The 20,948-nt window shown below is 49.4% G+C and overlaps 1 protein-coding gene across 3 annotated transcripts; it reads right to left on the bottom strand.

Annotated features, from left to right (window-relative positions):
• Window positions 1–471: 471 nt before the first annotated feature.
• On the bottom strand, window positions 472–20,894 carry STK11IP (serine/threonine kinase 11 interacting protein). Of its 3 annotated transcripts, XM_055718176.1 has the most exons (24): window positions 20,742–20,894; window positions 20,434–20,636; window positions 18,265–18,339; window positions 17,859–17,954; window positions 16,799–16,906; window positions 16,520–16,591; window positions 15,414–15,543; window positions 15,126–15,229; window positions 14,398–14,487; window positions 13,086–13,127; window positions 12,410–12,577; window positions 12,026–12,107; window positions 11,546–11,914; window positions 11,176–11,366; window positions 10,107–10,217; window positions 9,109–9,304; window positions 6,470–6,964; window positions 5,070–5,185; window positions 4,785–4,882; window positions 4,418–4,596; window positions 4,079–4,163; window positions 3,517–3,599; window positions 1,775–2,001; window positions 472–1,455 (listed from the first exon to the last, which is right to left on the bottom strand). In XM_055718176.1, exons 1-24 carry the CDS (start codon window positions 20,794–20,796, stop codon window positions 1,315–1,317), a joined length of 3,516 nt encoding a protein of 1,171 aa, XP_055574151.1. In that variant the 5' UTR covers window positions 20,797–20,894; the 3' UTR covers window positions 472–1,314. The 3 variants fall into 3 exon arrangements, with proteins under 3 accessions (XP_055574151.1, XP_055574152.1, XP_055574153.1); XM_055718177.1 differs by lacking the exons at window positions 16,799–16,906; window positions 17,859–17,954; window positions 18,265–18,339; window positions 20,434–20,636; window positions 20,742–20,894 and adding an exon at window positions 15,873–16,053; XM_055718178.1 differs by lacking the exons at window positions 3,517–3,599; window positions 4,079–4,163; window positions 4,418–4,596; window positions 4,785–4,882; window positions 5,070–5,185.
• Window positions 20,895–20,948: the final 54 nt, after the last annotated feature.

Raw genomic sequence — 20,948 nt, 5'->3', positions numbered from 1 at the left:
CAGCACTTCCTGAGCTGCATTGAACTCTGTGCAGGAGAGGCCGAGACAAGGTAAAGCCTAGTACAGGGCAGAACCTGGGGGCAGGCACTCCCAGCCCTACAGCCACAGCCAGCAGCAGCTCCTGTGAGAGGCATGCCTCTGTGGGCCTCCACAGCCAGCAAGCAACTTCCTGGGGCTGGAAGCCTACAGGATGCTCACCTAAGGGCAACTGACACAGGAGAACAACACAACCAGTACCTGGGGTCAAGTCTAATCCTGTTTGAGCCTTGTTCTCCTTGGTTGCTGCTTGGGAGCCAGGCAGGTGGAGATTAGTCCAGCAGCCCATCAGCACCCACCCTGAACAGGACATGGAGAATGGCTCAAACCCTGGGAGATGCTGGGGAATCCTTGAGGCTGCTGCAAAGGTAGTATGCAAGACCTTACAAAGACATTACAGCAGTGCAAGAGGATGAAACAAGGAAAACATGACAATTCAATAAATATAAGTTTTTATTACAATAGAAAATAGTAAAAGTCATGTTAAAATAGACTCTTGCTTTTGGACTGCTCGGAAAAGCCTACGCCTCACTTTTACCTGCCAGTGCCCATAAGGCTCCTGACCCGTAAGCAATGAGCAATACATTTCTGTGCTAAGAGCCTCACAGCTCCTCCCTCCCCCATGACAGTGAAGGACTACAGCAGCAGACCAAGCCATGCCCCATCAGGCAGGCAGGTAAGGGCTCTCTGTGGGGTTATTACTACAATACACCTCATCCCCTTGTGCAATCAGGCTCCTGTTGGAAGCAGGCAGCTTTAGGGAAGCTGTGGACAAGAGGGAGGGGGAGGAAAAGAAAAAAAAAAAAAATCAGCAGCAGATGATGGCAGCTGTCTTGAGACAGCTAGGAAGGCAGCAAATACACCCGCCAGAAAGACCACAACACCCGACTGTCTCTGGCCTGCTGTTTGCCTAGTACCACTGCACGTCCCACTGAACATGGTCTCGCCTGGCTCCCCCTCCTTCTTCAATGATTCTTCATATGACCCTGAAGGAGACTAGCAGACACTGTCAAATTAAAACTCTGTGTAACTTATGCAGTATTACAGTGAACACCCTCCACCTCCTCCTCCCATGGCCAGCCCAGTGCAAGTGTCTGTGCAGCCTGGATATATTGCGTGCTCCCCTCCTCCCCACCGAAAAGGGCCATGGGCGAGAGTTGAGTAGAAAGCAGAGGCCACAGGATGGGCAGGTGAGATGGGACTGTGAGACACTTATGCACCATTGCCAGCATAGCAGCACTCCCGACTCCAAGTCCTGCCTGCCTACAGCCAGCAAGTTCACTCCAGTCCCTCGTACACAGCCCTCCGCAGCTCAATCGAGAACATCTCCTCCCAGGGCCTGCGGATCCACTCCACCAGCTCTACCACGAGCTCAGGGCACTCTGTGCGGATGTGCCAAGTGCTCTCCAGCTTCAGCACCTGGGAGGGAGGAAAGAGAGGGAGGCAAATGAGCAGGGCCTAGCCTGAAAGGCACTGATCAGCCCCGAGTCGCTACTCCCCAGCACTGCCAGCTCCTCCCAATTCCTCAGTGACATCCACCTCCCTCTCTGCTGCCAGCCATGAGTGTCCCTGCATGACTTTTGTACAGCAGCAGTTTGCTGTGCTCCTTTGCCTCTGTGAAGCTGGGCCCTAGGTCAGGATGGGAGATGACGGCCCCAAGACACTCTTGGCAGGAACAGGATCTGAGCACAATCCAGCCCCCAGCATCCTGTGTGCCCCATGACCACCTCCTGGTTACCTCGTCATAAAGCATCAGCTTGATGTCACAGGGACAGAGGCGATACGTTATGACATTGCTAATACTGCTGATTGGCTGCTTCTCCTTCAACTGGATGTTGCTCCTAGGAGGCGTTTCTGCTTCATGGTCTTCATCCAAGGGGGGCTGCACCTGCCACTGGTGATTCTCCTCCAGCAGAAACAGCATGCTTCGGGTGCTCAGCAGGGTCACAGGGAAAGCAGATGCCCCTAAAAGGATACAACGGAATAAGAGAGGCTTTGCCGAGAGCTTGAGTCACCACAGAACCAGCTTTCCATTCCTCACCTCCTTTCCAGCAACAGTAACTGGGTGAACAGCCTTAGGCAGCCTCCCGACTGAAGAAAGGGAACAGGGTAGCTAAATGTGGCTGGGCTAGACCAGCTGATCAAAGCTCACTGCAGGAGCACGCATATGAAAGACCACTGCCCGGCAAGCCTTGTCCAGCCTATGTCCCCATTGAGGCAGGAAAAGACACTTGAGTCCTTTGACCTCTTAAACAACACTTTACTACCCCTTAGTTTAAAAGTCACTCAGCAGCTCCAGCTAAAAGGCCGCCTTTTTTGGCCTAGATTCATCTGGCTGCAGATATCTGATGGCTGGAACAGAGAGCACACACATAAAGTTTAATACAAAGCTGGGATGTGTCGTAAGTATGGCAGGAAACAAAGTAGTTTTGATAAACTGTAGGGAGCATAAACACCATCCAGCTGATTTCAGTGGATGCAAACAAAAAACGCTAGAACTTGGGAATAAGTCAGATGCACAGAAATAGGGAACCGCTGGCTAAGGTCACAGGGGATCACAAGCTGCTACAGCAACATGTTGCTTTTCTTGTCACATTTCACTCTTGGGAATTAATAGGAATATCAGAAATGGGACATTTAACTAGTCCTGCCTACTTGGCAATGAGGCCTCAAGCTGGAACTGTGTCCAGTTTTGGGCACTATACTCTAAAAAAGGAGAAAACTGTGGAGTAAGGAAAACGCACTGAAGTTCTCCCTCCCACAGGCTATTTGTTCAGCTTGAGGAGACCAATAAACACACGGATTCCTTCTGATTCTCATTCTCTCATACCTCCCCAACAGCCAACGGTGAACAAGAGTGCAAGAGCAGTAACAAATTGGTCAGATTAACAGCTAGGTTGCTTTTTTCAGTGTCCCAAGCTAAGATGACGCTGGAATTGTTCACTGAAGACTCAGATCCCAGGTTTGGCACGTTTGGCCCTCGGCAAGCCCTGGAACAGAACTTGATGGGCTCCAGCAGGCTGCTCCTGTCCTACTGTCTCAGATTCCGGACATCTGCTTCTGTTTTCCCAAACTGAGAGCCTTTCAGCTTTTCACACAAACCAGCTGTATGACCCCTCAGCTTTCCCCTCAGCTCAGGGCAATGATCCAGCTCTTAGATAATCTCCAGCTTCTCAGAAACCACTCCGAGTTGTCACCAAACCTGGTGTACAAGATCAACTGTTCCCTAGAACCTGGACTTCAGTGCAGAAAAAGGCTGGGAGACTCTTGATATACAGGAAGAAGCATGCAACTATCCTACACATCTCAACACCAAAAAAAAAAAAAAAAAAAAAAAAAAAATCTCACCCATGTCCCTGCCCTATCTTGCTGCTGTACTAATGGTCCAGCTCTTTTCTTATAGACTGTACACTAAAAACACAAGCATGTAAGCATGACAGCACAAGGCGTGGGACACCTGGCCACTGAGATCTCCTGTACCTTGGATCAGGTAGGCCAGCAGGTAGAAGAAACAAGCATCATCTGTAGCTGCAGAATCTGTGGTCTTGGAGTCCAGCAGAGGCCTGGAGGAGATACAACAGCAGGACAATCAAGGAAATACTCGTTTCCAGTCTAGGTTTGGCGTGAATTAGCTACTGTTCACTGTCCTCCTGGGGAAGGGACCCATCTCTTCCAGATGTTGCAAAATTCTCCTCTCTCCTGTTGCTATGCTTAACACCTTGTCAGCTAGGAACCAAATTCTTCCTGCAAGGGAGGAGGCTGCCCTGTGCCTCTTCCTTTTCCTCCATCCACTATGTTCTGCTCCTCCAGGAGAGCCGGAGTTGCCCCACCTGGTTCAGTCCAGGACACCCCTCTGTCTGCTCATCCCCTGTGCAGCAGGCACCTGAGCCAGCTCCTTAAACCTGTAAGGTCGGCCTGGCTGCCACTCCAGCAGCACCTCCTCCTGCGCTGCCCTGTTCGAGCACCATGCTTCCCAGGCACTGCTGGACAAGCAGAGATCCCCTTCAACCCGAAACCCCAACCTCTCAGGGGATGTTCTTACCATAACCAATGTTGTGGATTCATTTCCACAGTGGGGATTTCCTTCACCTTACTCCTGTGCTTAGCTGGCAGCTCTTGCATGAGATCTAAAGAGGGGGAGAAGGTAGCCATCTTTTACTGCAAGCCGAAGGGCAGTACCATAACACCTCAGGATGGTTCTCTAGTCTACAGAGAGGCACTGGAAATTATGATGCCAGTGAGGTTGTCCCTCAAGTATTTTCTGAGCTGGCAAGAAGTGAATTTCCAACGTACATCCAACTACAGCTCTCCTGGTAGCTCTCCAAGAGCAAATCTTTCAAATCCTCTTCTCCCCCCACCCCCACTACAGCTCTACTCTTACATGTCAGGGTCTGCAGGAACTGGTCACAGCAGCTTTGGTTCCGGATCAGCAGACTGTAGGAGGCTTTTGGGTTCTCAAACTCCATTCGCAAGCTCTGGTGGCAGAGTCCCACTTCCAGATGGGAAATATCAGACAGGTAGTGAGAGTCATTCTTCTTCAGCCAGTCTGCAGGTTGTCCCCTAATCACAGAGCACAGCCCTCAGCTGCAGCAGGCTGCGCCAGCTCTCCCACATCAGATTGCAGCAGGGGGATTTGCCAGGAGAACCTTTGCACGTCACCGCACCTCCAGGCTAAAGCTAGCACAGGCTGGCTTTACCCAGCATGCGCAGCCTTGTTGCAGGGTCTCACTTGCCACCATTTTCCTCACCTGATAGCCCCAGTGACTTCCAGCACATAAATCTTGAGATCAGAAGCAACCAGGATTGAGAGGAACTCTCCTTGTCGGCCAAACTTCACCATGACCACCTAAAGCACAGAGAGCGTGGGTCATGGCCTGGCCTGCCCCTTGCCAGCCCACCCATGGAAAGGACTAACTCATACACACTTCGGCTCCCTTCACACCCCACAGTCTCTGGAATGCCACCCCAACGCAGAACTTTCAGGGTGGCAAGGACAGCCAAGGAGCTGTAGGAGTGGTGCTACAGGAGCTCACCTTGAGGAAACACTGGAACTCTTCAGTGTTCTCCTCAAAAACCTCCATATCCAGGTACAATTTCAGCCGATGATCCACAGAACGGAAGTCCCTTGTGTTCAGGATGATGTTTACAGCTGAAGAGAGCAAAGGGTAGGCTGGCACTCTGTCTGCTGACCAGGTGCTGCCCAAGCATGCAAACTGGCACCAGGGCAGCAGCAGCGGTGTCACCCCCTCTGCACACCTGCTTCCATCAAGTCTCTCCTCAAGACAAAGGGCCAAAGCCAGGGTGTTCCAGGCCACAGGTCTCCATGTGGAGACACAAGGAGACTCCAACACTTGCCTCTTCAGATACACAAAGCTTTGTTCTAACCCATCTTCAACCTACGCTCAGCTGTTTAGTTACAGGAGGACACTGCTTTGCTGCCGGATTTGGCAGGAGGGCAATTCTTTATCACAAAGCCAGAAAGACATTTCTCATTTCAGCTGGTGTCAGCTCAGGTCAACTTTCTAAACTCTGACTTTGACTAAGGTCAAGGGGGACTGAGGAAGACACCAATAAAACTGCTTAAGAACATAATTAACTTTGTCATGCAATCATAGGACCAAAAAATAGCCGTGATACTGCCTGCTTGTATACTAGTAGTCTTGAAATGCTGGGGGAGATCTCTATAGAACAAGAAGCTGATGGGGTTGCAAATCAGGTGTAGACTGCAGTTGCAGCAGAGTCACTTGGTGGGCTGAACCAGATAACCTCCAGAGCTCCTTTCCAACTTCAGTTATTTTGTAAATCACAAGCTGATGCCCAAGCAAAGGCAGCCTGCTACGTCAGAAATCCAGGGCCCTGCACAAAAAGCATTTGTGGACCTTCTAGTAACTGGTATCTTGCATGATAGCCCTCACACAGACAGCACACATTCTCTTCTTTTGGACAGGCTTGGCCACTGAAACTCACAAAGACCACTGAGGAAAGCACAAGTAACTGTAGAGCCACTAATCACAGCCTTCTACAAACACACCAGCCTCACACTGCACTTAAGCCAGAGAACAAATACAGAGAAATTGTGCATAGTATTCTCCAAAGGTAGTGCTCCAGCTGGCAGCTCACTGGTGCCACAGGAACCCAGTGTGTCTGTAACTGAGCAGTGCAGCTCACGGAACAAGACCCTATTACTCATAGTCTGAGCAATACTAAGGATGAAGAGCTGCTCAGCTTTTCCTACCTTCAGGCATGAGAACTGAAGAGAGAGGGGAAAGAAACACCCTGCTCACAAGAACCATGGTTACTGCTGCTCGTGCTTGAGGATCCCCCCCTCCCTTCCCCATTAAACAGGAGGCAGGGCACCCTGCAAGCACCACTGATAAAACCCAACACCAAGATGTGCACACCCCTAAACCCTGCACAGCCCCTGCATACTCACAGGGACTGAGATTCCACATTTCCTCAGACTCAGAGTTCAAAGAGAGCTGGGAAGGAGTGGGCCCACGAGAAACACTGTAATGGTAGCTCCCCATCAAGCTGCCCCCGTTGGTGTCTGTGTGGCTGAGGGACAAATGCTGGCTCTTCATGCCCAGCTCCTTCTTCCTGCAGCCCCCATCTGAACTGCGGGAGCTGGAACGGAGAGCGCTGCTGTGCTCGCCACTCAGCTCCAGGATCCTGGTGCTGTTGCTAGTATCCATCTCCGAGCTGTCCTCCCCGCCGATGTAGAACTTCCCACTCTCGCTGGCCAGAGCAGGTGCTTCCTCTGGGCCCTCCTGCTGGCTGCCTCCCTCCAGGACAGAGTCTGACAGGTCCTCACTTGTGCTATCGAGGCCAGGGGGCAAAGGTGTGCTGGAGCATACCTCTGCAGGCAGGATGACCACATGGTCACTGGAACAACTGGGACAGGCTATGGTCTCACCCACTGCTGCAGCATCTGCGGAAGATTGCATCAAGGATAAAGAAAAACCAGAACAGCTCTCCCCCAACAAGATTTTGCTTTTTTGCTTTTTTCTGGTTTTTTTGTTTGTTTGTTTTGTTTTTAACTGTGCAAACCACAAACCAGCCCTTTCAAAGCAGACAATAGTTACAGTCCAACTTGAGCAGCTTGTTGGGCAACTCTGTTCGGAATCATATCCTACATACCTCCTCGCACAAATCAATGAGAAATTCTGCATCAGTGCCAACATCCACCTGAAACGGCTCTGCTCAGACTTAGAGTGACCGGTGTAGCTACAAATGAAACCACAATCAGGGTTTCGGCTCCTGACTTTCATCCACTTCATGCCCACAACTGCTCATGTAGCCCGTGAAGCCCAAGCTCACGACCAGTCAATCCAGCCTTCCTTAGCCACCTCTATCCCCAGCTTGGTTTATTCTCCAGGCAGCCAAACCACAAGCACGCCATGTCCCTTCTCCAGATGTGCTCAACCCTCCTGACCCCAGCTCCTGAGGCTCCCTTCACCCACACCACAGCAGACTCCCAGATGTATCTTGGGACTTCCACTACCCTGGTGGGAGGGAAAGTGTCCCAGCGTGAAGGACAGTGCTGCAGCCCGGACAGCACCTTTTCCCTCAGTGAGGTACTTCAATCCCAGGACACTTCATCTAACAAGCAGTATTGTCTGAGCTAGGGCTGACACTCCCCACTTCAAACACAAACTGAGCTTTGAAAAACTCAGCAGTCAGAAGGTGCCTATTCAGTACTAGCCGTGTCTCAGCCAAAATACCACATCTAGTTTCAGACACCCAAAGAAAAATGTGGACAAATGGGAAAGAGTACAAAGGAGACCAGCAAGAATAACTGCATTGTATGAGATAAGACTGACAAGCAAATTATCTAGGGAGTTGAGTTTATTCATTGTAGAGGACTGTCGTGGTTCAACCTCAGCCAGTAACTAAGTACCACACAACCCTTGCTCACTCTGCACCCCACCCTCCAGGATGGGAGGAGAATCAGAAAAAGGTAAAACCCATGGGTTGAGATTAAGAACCGTTTAATAACTGAAGTAAAAATAATAGTTATAAGAACAATAATTGAAATGAAGAGAGGAGGGGGAGAGAGGAATAAAATCTACGGGAAAAAAAGAAAAAAACCCCAAAACACCAAGTGATGCACAACACAATTGCTCACCACCTGCTGACTGATGCCCAGCCACTCCCCGAGCAGTGATCTGCAGCTCCCAACCAACTCCCCCTGGTTCCCCCTGGTTTATCTACTCCACACGACATTCTATGGAATGGAATATCCCTTTGGCTGGTTCAGGTCAGCTGTCCTGGCTCTGCTCCCTCCCAGCTCCTTGTGCACGCGCTCACTGGCAGAGCATGGGAAACTTGAAAAGTCCTTGATTTAGAGTAAGCAGTACTTAGCAACAACTAAAACACCAGTGTGTTATCACCATTATTCTTACACCAAACCCAAAACACAGCATTGTACCAGCTACTGAGAAGAAAATTAACTCTCTCGCAGCTGAAATCAGGACAAGGAGACAAGGACAGAAGACAGGAATAATTGTGGGGGAGAACAATGGCCCTCAAGTACAAAGAAAGGAATAAATAATTTCTCATAAGGGAAGCAAGATCACAGCCAGGGAGACTGAGGTTAGGGTTCTGGTTGTTTTTCTGATGTCTAATAGCCAAAGATTTACCTGAAATACTGAACCAGTTCATCCAGAAGCTTCTGTTAGCAAAAGCCCTTTAGAACAAATTAGTCTCTGTGGCAGAACTGACCGTGGTTTCAACAGGATGAGAGACTATATGACCTTTAAGGCCTTTGCAGACTTCAGATTTCTGTGGACCACCTGCAGTGTCCAGCACCCCTATGTTCTCCCAGACTCCAGGCCACCCACAACAGGGGTGGTTTGCTTAACCTTAAAACTGTGGCTTATTCCTGCTAGTGAACAAGGCAGGGTCCTTCCAGTCCAAGTGGCCCAAGTGAGAGTATATCCCCACAATCGGTTAATTCCAGTACAGCCAAGACATTATCCTTTCCTGTACATTCCATGCTCTGCACCATAGCTGCCATTCTGGCAGTCTGCCTGGGCATTAGCAAGCATCCTTTTCCTGGACACTACATCCTACCTTGATTTGAAGGAACTAGGGTCTCCAGCATTGTGGTGTCTCCAGCCTCTGAAGGATAAGGACCTTGATGCCAGAGAGTCAGGGACCGTGAAAACTCCTGCTTGCATTTCAGGCACTGGAGCTTTGTGGATCCCTTCTCCTGGTCCTGGTTTCGCCGATTCTCCTCAACAGCTGGGGACAACACTTCAAGGACACACTAAAAGTAGAACACAGGGAAAGAGTGCTAGCAGGCAACTATAACTATCCTAATAAAAGTAAGCCTCTGACACCAGCAAGTCTCCTCACATGCCTCATTACAGCGTTTCAGAGTGCAAGGGGTGCAGGGCTGTTTCCCAGCTAACAGTACAACAGCCAGTCTGTGCAGGACCCTCCAGGGGCACGGAGCTTCACTGCAGAAGACCAAAAGAACATGTTTTTGCAGGTCTGTGCCTTGTACCTACATATTGACAGGCCCTCCATAGAACTCAGGTCTCAAAGGTTCCATCTATTTGTGCCTTCTCTGTAACAACTTGTTTAAATGTACTTAAACAACAGTACCTCAAGAAAAATACTTGGATTTGAAACCAGAGTCCCTACAGCAGCTGTGCAGACCAGAGCTGCTGCAGCACTGACACTCTCATTGTCCAGAAGACTAAGTACAGGCTAGCGTATCAGTCAGCACCCAGGAAACATTATGTTGCACACGTACAACAAGTAAGGATCACTAACTTGACTACCAACTTACTTCCCCAAGAGGGAGAAAACTGCAAGGTTTTCTCCTTGAGAGCACCCTTTATGCTCCAGGAGCTCCACTGCCCATGGCCATGCTCGCAGGGCCCTGCACAGGTCATTTGTGCAGCAGCAGAAATCCTAGGCTTACAAGCAAAGTGCTGCCTGCTACAGGGCAGCAGATGTGCATATGCTCTGAGAACACTGACCCTGTGCTGGCTGGAATTATTCAGTGTCTTCCAGTGATACTGCTCCCTCCTCCCCAGGCCTTCCCTGCTAGCCTCCCCTACCTGCAGACACTGCTCCGGGCAGTTGTCGAGCACCACATACTTGCGCTTCTGACGGTCCTTGCGAATGTAGCTGAAGTGCAATGTCAGGACAGGGAAAACTCGCTCCAGGTCCTGCATGAGACAGAAAACACCAGTTCTAGAAAGAGGGTGCAGCATCCTGTATACAGGCTACGTATGCTTGCAACTGGCTGAAATGTGGCCATACAAGCACTTAATTTAGTAAGCCACAAGTAGCCCTCATGAGTAGCTGATGGCATTTGGGAGCCTGGTAAAATGGACATAAAATTGATAAATAAATAAAAGTAAAGCTCATGAGTGCTGAGGAAAACAGTAAGTTTCAGGGCCCAGAACAAAGCATTTCAAACAGAACACATTTTCACAAAGGTATTTCAGAAGAATGTCAAGCCACAGACTTTCAAGAGGTACAAGGGCAGGAAGAAAAAAATTAATTTGAGCTTTTGGGCAAAACAGTATTACAGAAGCCTGTGAACATGTCCATGCACACAGTGAATGTTAAAATCCTACCACAAGCAAAAAAAATTTCCACATTCCCTTTCTAAAGAACCACAAAAGCTAAATAGGGCTGGTAGGACTAAAGTGTGCACCTAGAGCAGATAGAAAACCACCCACTGAGCTACCAGTAGCTTTCTAAACATCACACTAGGCTTAGTGCTGCACTGTCTAAGAAAAAGTGCAAGCCACAAACAGTCCTCCAAGGCAAGGGCAATATCCCAGTGAGGAACAGATGGGAAGGAGGTCTCCATTTCATTTAGGCTCCTCTTGAGAAGTCTCTCATTCCTGCACACTGGAACAAGTTCAGCCATTGTCTTTTTAATGCCAGCTCTGGAACAGAATTGGTGCTGGCTTCTGCTGAATTATCACATTAGAGTGTCTAAGCAACACAGATGCTGTTAGATACACATGCATTGGGTGGAAGAGGTGCTCAGTCTATCAGGCTTTGCTGGAGCCAGGAGAAGACCTGCAGGGTACTCTGACAGAAGCCCAAATCCAGAATTCTGGCCCACATAGGGAATAAGATGCCAAAGGCTCACACGGAGGCATAACTCACCATTCTCTTCCAGTTCATCTCAGAGGTCTCAATCTTCTGCAGACATTTCAGTTCCAGCTTGTGAAGGACTCTGCCAGCCTTCAGTTCCACCTCAATCACATGCTTAGCTGTGACTCGTAGGAAGATCCAGTCTGGCTCTGGGTCCCCTTCACCTTCTATTTGGCTCACCAACACTGGCTGGCAAAGGTCCACTGCCGAACAAGACACAGTACAGGGTCAACACACACAGGATGCCTTCAGGCCTGCTTGGTCCATCCTTAGAATTTCCACAATACTAGGCACCACGTAAAATTTCAGGGATATCACATTTGATTCATCTATTTTATCATCACCCAAACCCTCAAACACAGCAGTGAAAGGACCCGTTTACCTTCTGGCTTCTCCTCTTCTTCCTCCCCCAACATCAGGTCATCTGCCTCCTCTTCTCCTCTCTGTTCTCCTTCCACAGGCTCATCAACCTGTACTTCAGGCTCTTCCTCCTTCTCAGCATCATCCAAAGGAGCAGAGGATTCTTTCTGGGATACCTGGGGTTTTCCTTGCTCTGGGTCAGAGCTCTCACTCTGCAAGTCCATTGCAGCAGGTCTGCCTGCGATGTCATCCGCAGAACGGCTACGGCAGATGACAGGCACTTGGTGGTCTTGCTCCTCCAGTTGTCTCTTGTACTGCAGCCAGTCAACACCAAAGCGATCTCTGAAGCTGTCCAAGCGCTTCATCTCCTTCTGATGCTGTAGGACCAGGCCTGCAGAGACAAAACTTGGGAAGCATGAAAATAGTCACCACGCCAAAGCACTCCTCCTCTGAGTGCAGGCAGTTCAGCTGCTGTGTTACTGAGGAAGAAGACAAGCCTCACCGGCAGAGAGAGGTAAAGCCTGGGACTCATGTTCTGTGTCACTGGGCTCCGAAATGCTCGCTCTGCGGACTTTGACTTTTCCCTGCAACAGAGTAAGAGCAGTTGGGAGGCACCAGAACTACCAAAAAAGCATCTGATGAGGGGCTCTGCCAAGCTGAAGTGTTCATAGCTGTTACAGTTGCAGGAGCACACCACAAAACATTTGTCACAGCATATCAAGGCTGATTGTTAAGCCCAGCCCCTTCCTAATACACAGGAGCATAGAGGCTCACTACCACACAGTCAGTACAAAACCACAGCCCACTGCATGAGGCTTTCATGTTGAGGCAGTCCCTTCACCCAGCATACTGGCTACATGGTTAGGAAGCTATCTCAGTCCCATACCTTGCTCTTCTTCCGAGGGAGCCTGACAGCCACATTCTCTGCTGGAGACTGACTGTCACTGAAGTCTGCGGCACAGGAGCTGTCCAGAGCACTTCGATCCAGTGTGGTCTTCTCTGAGGTAGAAGTGTGGATGGACTGCGACACACTTTGCACAAGCCTTGGAAGGTACTAAAGCCAAAAGAAGAGAATGCTGCCTTCTGAGTGCAAAGGGGAGACAAGGTAAGCAAGCCACAGCTCAGGCTGACAACTTCCCTGTCCCTTACCCCAAACTTTCACCAACTTAGTCAAACTGGTGACAACAGATCCTGACTGGTTGGACTGGATTGTTTATCACAACCACTCCAATTTAAATCAATCTCTGCCTTTCTTAAAAATAGCAGATGGGAAACTGATAACTGTTTGTTTTGTTGACATGTAATTCAAGTGTCAAGTACCAGACAGTACTGAAAGAGGAAACAGGCAAGGCTCCAAGTTCTGCAAGGCTGCATGGGACAGAATAAGTAACACTGGCTGGTCCCAACAATTATTAGGAATCAGCATGGACTGAGCCAAAATGAACTGCGTCAAAGAGTCAAGGCAGCCCATACAGACTTAATGGGACACATGACAATGCAAAAACCTGCCAGAGTTTCCATTCCCAAAGCCAGTAAGATCAGTTTACAGCACTTGTACTTACCATTAGGTCGGAGGAAGAGAGTGGCTCCCCATCCAAGAGGAACTGTAATTAGAGACCATTTCCAGTCAGACTCTATTTGTTTGGCACATACTCAGGACAACATCTGCTGACTCCTATTGCCCGTCAGGCCACCCTAGGATTGGGATCCCCGGCACAAAACTGCAAAGACTACCAGAAAGAACCCTGTTCCTGTCTATCCATCACTCCTTTAGTTGTAGCTACCTGACCTAATAGTGTATAAGGCCAGAAAGGACTGTTGTGGTTTTTCTGTTTACAAACTTTACAACTCCCAGAAACCTATCCAAGACAGTTCACGGAAGAGACACAATAGATTATTCTGCAACAACTCACAAATTGTTTTGAGCGGTACTCACTTTCACCTCAAAGCTTGCACTCTGTTTCCAACCCGAGTCCACCTAGCTTCCAGTAACTTGAGCTCAGTGAAAGCTCGGTCCAAGACGCAGTTTGAAAACAATCAACCCAGCCATTTGCAACTAATATGAAGGCCAGACCAGCTTTGGAACACCTCTGACCCTTAGCAAGCAAGTTTACTTCACTAAGTTGTCAGAACACTGTCTTCGCTGGCTTCTTTATTTAAAATCATATTACCAAGAACTGACCAAAGCACTAGAGTGCAAGGGAAACAGTGATGACAGCTAGCTGAGAGCAGTGTGATGGGGAGAAAGAAAGGTGGCCACAGCTGCCAAAGCAGTACGTAATTAGGCAAGGTGGCCAAGATGGCAAGTTCCTTCTTTGTAAAGTCCAGGCACATAGTCACTATCTAGCAGGAACAGAATAAAGTTTTGGTACCATCAGTGAGCAAAACTAATAAAGTAAACAGTGAAGATGTATTAAGATCTGAGGTCTTGCAAACCTGAGATCAGTATTCAAACTCTGTCTGCCCTGGTAAGCACACCACATAAAAGTTTAAGGATAAACTACTCTACCTGAAAAAAAACTCACCAATGCACAAAATCACCACTGTTACATCATTGGAATAAATTTTCAGGTTTAAGGAATTCTTCCCCTTCAATTGTCCCTGAATGTCAGAACACCCTATGCCAGGGGTCCTCAAACTACAGCCCGCGGGCTGGATATGGCCCCCCAGGGTCCTCAATCCAGCCCCCCAGGGTCCTCAATCCGGCCCCCGGTATTTACAGACCCCCCTGCCAGGGGTTGTGCAGGGAAACCGAGCAGCCGCAGATGACTGCCTGCCACTTCATCCGCGCGCCGGCTCCCTGTTTAAAAAGTTTGCAGACCCCTGGCCTATGCCTTCAAAAGCAGGAGCAAAAGGCACGTGGCCAGTACTCACATTGGAGGAGGCTGCCCTGGGAGACAGATGTACAAGGGTTGCAGATCGGTGGTTTTGATGGAACCATAATGGGTTTCCCTCTAAATGCAGCTGGGTGGAGGAAGTAGAGAAATTGTTATTAGAAGCAATATTCTACACCCTGACCTAATCTGTCTGCAGGCTCCAGGCTTTCCCTCTGCCTCGAGAAACACCCTTGCAGTGGAATGGTGATCAAGCCAGGACAAGACTAAGCTTTTACAATGCCTTCTGAAATTTGTTCTGTAAATAGAGAAGGAAATTAAAGTATGTCCTACTCATGCCCCTAAATCATTAGGAGCTTTTTCAGTATGGACTCTGAGAAGCGTTGAGAGAACAGTCCTTTGCAGGCTATCTTCCTTCACAAGCACTAGAGTGACTGCAGTTAGCCTCCTTCAGACTTCTCTGAACACATGAATCCACAGCAGGATTAAGGGAAGATCTTTGCTGAACTTGACAGTGTTAAAATCAGAAAAGGGAAGCAAGCAGGTGGGGATGAAACATGGAAAAAGGTTAGCTTGAGCAGGGGTCACCAAAAATGAAGGCTGAAATGAAGGTGTCTCTCCAAGGCTCCCCTGTCAGCTTCCCACATTAAAATTAAATGCTCAGGAGGTGAATTGATCTTTCAAAACTCTCTTCTTACCACGGTCTCCACCTTGCACCCCCTGACCATGATACCTCTAATCTCCCAACCCATCAGGCTTTGTGCTTACCTTTTTTAGATAGTGCAGAGTGGACAGTGGTGCCAACTGGGCATGTTCTAGCAGCAGGTTATACGCTACATCCAGGTGCTGCAGACTCACTAGCTGTTCAACCCCTGCAATCAAAGCAAGCAGCCATCAGCATGCTAGAAGATATTACTTAGGAAACTCCCACCTATCCCTCTCCCCCAAAATTGAACCCTAGTAAAAATAGCCGTGCTCAAGATTTCAAGTTCTGTTCCTCCTTGAGGAAGAGAGGAAGGCCTCAAACTCAGAAACATTCCTCCCTTGTGGGCTCACCATTAATGCTGTCAAGCTCATTGTTGCGCAGGATCAGAGTCACCAGCTTGGATCGGCTGAAGATGCTAAGGTTTGGCACCTTGGACAGGAAGTTATAAGCCAGATTGAGGTACTCCAGTTCCGTAAGGGTCTGTTCAGAGACAAGAGCAGCACCGGATCAATTGGGACTTCAGCACAAAGCCTGATCCTGAACTCAAGACAGGGCACTAGCCCCTAGCATTTTTTCCATCCCACCAAGGTCAACCAGCAAATGAGTTTCTTAAGACTATTTCTGCAGCAAGACTTTAATGTTCACATTTGGAGTGGTTTGTCTAGGGGCGCTCAGCATGATCTAACTGCTTTACAGAATTTGCTAGGAGCAGTTTTCTCCTTCCTTGTCAACTACTATGGAGCACAGGAAGGGACTGGACCCCCTGCCTCAGCAAAACAACTGAACTACCAAAAGAAGCCCTTTCTTACCTTTGCAAAGATGATGGTGAATGATACATTGTGAGCCCCACCAACTCCATGAAAAGCTGCTTCATAGCTTCTCTTAAAAGAAGCAGATCTAGCCCAGCAGAGCATGGATTTGTCATTCCCCAGAGACGCATGTGCCACTGTGATGGACTATCACCTTTCTAAAGTAACTGACAGGAGATTTCTGAGAGAGAGAAGGAAATGCTACTGGCAGTCTGAACAAAGCAAACAGCAAGTTGCTACAGCCCCACGCCTGGCTACATAATCCCCACCTGCTGCACAAACCATAGTGAAGTCCTGGCTGCAATGGAGTGCACACTGCATGTGCAACTGTACATACAGTGTACACTGCATGTATCACTGCATTTATCACTCGGCCACACTGGACTGCCACAGTGATACACACAGCTAACTTTCTTGTCTTAGAGCAGATGAGGAACACTACCTTCTCTGCCTCCGGCACAGGGGCTGCACATACAGGACAACAGTTTCAAGGCTGCAAGCACTAGCTCTAAACCACATGCCTGCTGGCCATGTCTCCAGTTTCTTTTGTCATACTTCACCTAGCAGGCACATGGTCAATGATTACAGCACTTGAGCAGTGTCTTCTCCACATGAAGAAACTCCGGTGCTCAACCCAAGATACTCACTGTTAAATAGTTCTCACAATCCTGGATCTTGTTGTGACTCAAATCCAAGACCCTCAGAGCATTCAGTAATTGCTGAAGGACAAAAAGATACAGGATCAGATCCCACAAGATGTCTCCATTGCAGCATGAAAACCCTGTCCTGCTGGGAGAGGCCAGCAAAATTAACACTGCCTACTCCCTCCCACCCAGATATAGCAGCGTCATTAAAGGAGTGCCCAGTTCTTGGCGTGAACATATCCTCTCTTCCCCTCAGACACACAGGAAGGATGCCCCACTCACCAGTGAGTCATCAAGGGCAGTGATCGAGTTATAGCTGAAGTTCACAGTCTGCAATTCCAACCATGGGAGAGCACAGCTCAGATCTCCACCACATGCTGAAATGATTTCCTAGGAAGAAGTGAGGACCCATTCCTTGGTGAGTACTAGCTATTACAGGAACAGCAGATGAACACAGGAGAACAGCTAGTCTAGAACAAGGCTGGCATATTGTGCTTTAAGGACCCTGCCCTGCCTAGAGTGGCAATGACTTTCATGTCGCTAATTCAAGCATTTGGAGCTGGTGGGAATTCCAAGGCTAGATATTTAGAAAGAAGGGAAGATGCTTTTGTTTCCTACACTCAAATGGCAACAGTTAACACGTTACAATTTGCAGGCTCTGAACACTGAGTGCAAAGATTCATGCTAAAAAACCCAATTTTTCAGACCTCCAGCAAAGCAGAAGAAAAATACGCACGCCCTGGCCAAACAACTTGTGCTCTGGCAGACAAAAGCAGCCGTCAAAGCATTTCCTACCAGCAGCCCCAGTTCCCCAGCAAGCAGCTGCTTCTCCGCCACAGACAGAAGCCCAGAACCCCACAGTTAGCATAGCCCACGCTACCCAGTTCTCCACAGCTGGAGCCTGCCTTCATGGCTCAGAAACCTGCTGGGCACCAGCACAGATAAGACACTGGTGCACAGCATTCCATCTGAGAATCAGCTCTAATTTGAGCCTGCTGAGGTACAATGAAATAAACCTCAATCAGCTGCAAGCCTTTGAGCATGGAAACAGCTAGACACACAGAACAGTCAGGTCTAGCTGATAGGAATATTGGTCAGTCAGAAATTCTCAAGGAGCTAAAGAGGAGACTACACAGCACATGTGTATCCAACCAGGAAATACCTCAACACTGTTTGAGTCTGGAGTAGGACCCCAGAACAGAGATGGGAGAAAAAGCTATATACAACATGGATCAATAAGATGGTTAACACCGATTCCTGCATCTTCCCTGTGTGAAGGTCTGTAGCATCAAGACAGTCTTTCTCCTGCAATTTTCCCCACAAACTGTGTAAAGGCACTTACCTCCAGTGTACTGATACATTTGCAACAGGTTAGAGATTCCAGCTGAGAGTAGACAAATCGCAGTCCCCGGAGGCAGTGTGGAGGGACAGACCTCAACTGCAGCAGTGATGAGAAAGTAAGGACAACATACATCAAAATACCACAGTGCAAGAACAGCTGCCATCCCAGGCCCATCTCTGCAAGGGATCTCCCACTTCCCTGCTGAAGCCCCCCTCTCTAACACTCCAGCCTTTGGTCATATGCAAGCTTCACCCCAAGCAAATGCTGCAGGACTTCAGCACAGCCTTCTAGGGAAGCCACAAAAGCCTACCCAGTTTTTAGGAGTAGAGGCATTCCGCAACCACAAAACTAAGTCCAGAAAAGCCAAACAGCAAAGCTCAAAGCCAGTTCTGCCTCCTGTACTTACTTCCAGATGCCGGAGGGACTTGAAAGGGAAGATCTTCACAGAAGATTGCAAAACACAGTTTGGAACATGAACAAGCTAGAGAAATCAGAAAAGAAGTCTCATGTCAAGCTCAATTTATGCTGCAATACCGCCCTCCCAATGCACTGACTGCAGCACCTTGAACAGGCTCCCCCTCCAGCTTGAGTGTTCACTAACAAGCTCTCCCCTGATGCTGGTATCAGCACTGTCTCCTGGCCCCATAGGTCAGTAGAGGTCAAAGAGAAAAGCATGTTAGCTAGCAAAAGACCATGGTCTACCAGACCATGGAGCTCCTTTTCTTCTTCCCTGCCTACATGCCTTCACCACTTCCAGAACCACAGGGAGGTCCGACAGCTGGATTCTTCATCAGCCACCACTAACCAATCTACTAACTAAAGACAAATCTAACTGCTGGAGCTATGTTTAATCAAGCAACCGAGCACACTGGTGGGAGGTGTGCATGTGCATTTCACTGGAACAGGCCAAATAAGGCAAATCACAAGCAGATACAATTGAAAACAGAAATGCTCTCCAAGACACTGTTAGCATTAGATTGAGGTACCTGCAAACCTCTTTGTATTTTGTAGTGCAGGCACAGGCTCTTTCACCACAGGGTAGTTAGGCTGCGTTGACATACCACATGGCAGCTTATTAAATACAGCTCTTTATGCTTTCTACATACAGTGCACAAACAATATTTCAGACAAAGTGAGTAATGAAGTAGTTAACGTTTCCACTGCAGACAGCAGAGTACAACTGGAGAGACTATCTCTGCCAGCTACATCCACGTTCACGCAGAAGTGACTCATCAGGTGCAGAACAGACATCCCAGGGCTTTGTCACCACTACTGCTCCCACAGTTACAGTGCTGGCAGTGATGAATCACTGCCCACTGCCTGCCAGCACTAATGCGGCATGTTGAACAGGACCATTTGTAGAGGAAGCTTGCACTGGGAAGCTCTGATGACCAGTTTTAGCAAAGGTTACCTCAGATTCCATCCTTACTGTGTGTCTTGACCAACTCCTCTCCCTCCATTGTCTAAAGAATCTGATCAGGCTGGTAAACATTATTAGTTTCTCCAAGCAAATCAGTTACCAAACCACAATGGGTAGCTTCCCCTTCTTTACAGGCTTGTTACAGAAAGAGACCATTTTTTGGTTAACACAAGCACTCACCACAACATCCTTCTGACTGCAGCATCCGTCTGCATTCTCTGCCCCCCCCCCCCCGCCACTCCTGCCAGGGGACCCGTGTTTCTCCCAAGGGCTCTGGGATCCAATCTCCAGCCTTAGCATGCTGCTACAAAACTCTCCCAACAACATTCAGATACTTTGTCCAATCCATCTCATACAGAAAAAACTTTTAGAGATGTTGCAGGCCATAGTGCTCAGCCACAACACTCCCGGAGCAGCACTGTGGAACCTAAGAACAGTTGCTAATTCCCCTTCCCCTTTCAGGCCCATTTCACCTCTGCTACACTCCCAACAGCGCCCCAGTACCATGTATAATCGTGTGCAGTCTCATAACACATGCCACCTTTCAAAAAGCCCTCTGAAGAATCCCTAGCTCTGTACTTTTACCTTTATTACAGCCTTCTTAAAATGAACGAGGACACGTTACTAGCAATAAACCATGCTGTGAAATGGATTGACCAGAACCACTTCCCAGGCAGGAGCACATAAAACTCAGAAATAAGAAGCAGAAAGTCTCAGAGTAGTGGGTGTACATACCCCAGCTCTGCTCCCTCATGTGGATCAGTCCTCACTCAAGGAGCACTCAGCTGTGCTCAGCTGCCAGATACTACCTGAATTGTGCAAGCATTTCAGGAAAAAATCATTTTCCCAACAGTGTTAACACCTTACCCAGGTCAGAACGTAATTAACTCCTGCTGCCTGTTTTTAACTCCGAAAAACTTTCTGCTGAGTTGCACGGCTGGTCCTAAACAAAGTAGCTACACACTATCACGCTGAACTATGACTCCATGCAACAGCCCTGCGAGAGCTATCCGACCCATGCAGCACGCACATAAGACGGGTTCAAGAGGCACCAAAGGAGGCCATCCTGAAGCCAGCAGCTGTGCCTGCCACCTCCACTGGCCGGCCTTGCAGTACCCCTGGCTCCTCACATCCCCGGCCACGGTGGGTACGGACCTTCAGGGAGTGAGTCTTCTGCAAGACGTCGAAGAGGAACTGCGCCTGGAGGATGGAGGCGGTCTCGGCGGGGTGCGAGGGCAGGGCCACGAAGCCCCGGTTCTGATTGCGGGAACCCAGGTGCTGCTCGAAGACCTGCGTGAGGTGCTGCAGGGTGGGGGTGAGCAGCGTCAGCGTGCTGGAGCCGTCCAGGACGAGGTCCCCTACAGCGATGGGGAAGGACGCGCCGGGCCGTGAGCGCTGCTGCCCCGCACCGGAGCCTTCGCTCCGGCCCGGCCCGGCCCGGCTCAGCCGGGCCCGCCACTCACCCGCGTCTTGCAGCAGCCGCGCCAGGCCGCGCACCAGCGTCTCCGCCGCCGCCATCTGCAGGGGGGAGGCCGAGGTGACCGCGGCCCGGCCCGGCCCGGCCCAGCTCCTCCCGCGCCGCCGCCGGCCCCTGGCACTTCCGCGTTACCACAGAGACGCGCCCTTCCGCCGCACCAGCGAGGCGACCGCCGCGGCTAGAGCGCCGCCGC

This window comes from Falco cherrug, chromosome 8, assembly GCF_023634085.1.
Source record: "Falco cherrug isolate bFalChe1 chromosome 8, bFalChe1.pri, whole genome shotgun sequence".
In the NCBI taxonomy this organism is placed as follows: Eukaryota; Metazoa; Chordata; class Aves; order Falconiformes; family Falconidae; genus Falco; species Falco cherrug.
The sequence above is the reverse complement of the archived record's forward strand: the minus strand, read 5'-3'. Positions and strand labels throughout refer to the sequence as shown.

Bases quoted from the DNA above. Each gene is read 5' to 3' on its own strand.
- STK11IP (XM_055718176.1), bottom strand. From the start codon at position 20,796: ATGGCGGCGGCGGAGACGCTGGTGCGCGGCCTGGCGCGGCTGCTGCAA. The intron at 18,340-20,433 runs GTCCGTACCCAC...TGATTTCTCTAG, and splicing joins AGAAGACTCACTCCCTGAAG to CTTGTTCATGTTCCAAACTG. The intron at 15,544-16,519 runs GTGAGTATCTTG...GTCTCTGAACAG, and splicing joins ATTGTGAGAACTATTTAACA to ACCCTTACGGAACTGGAGTA.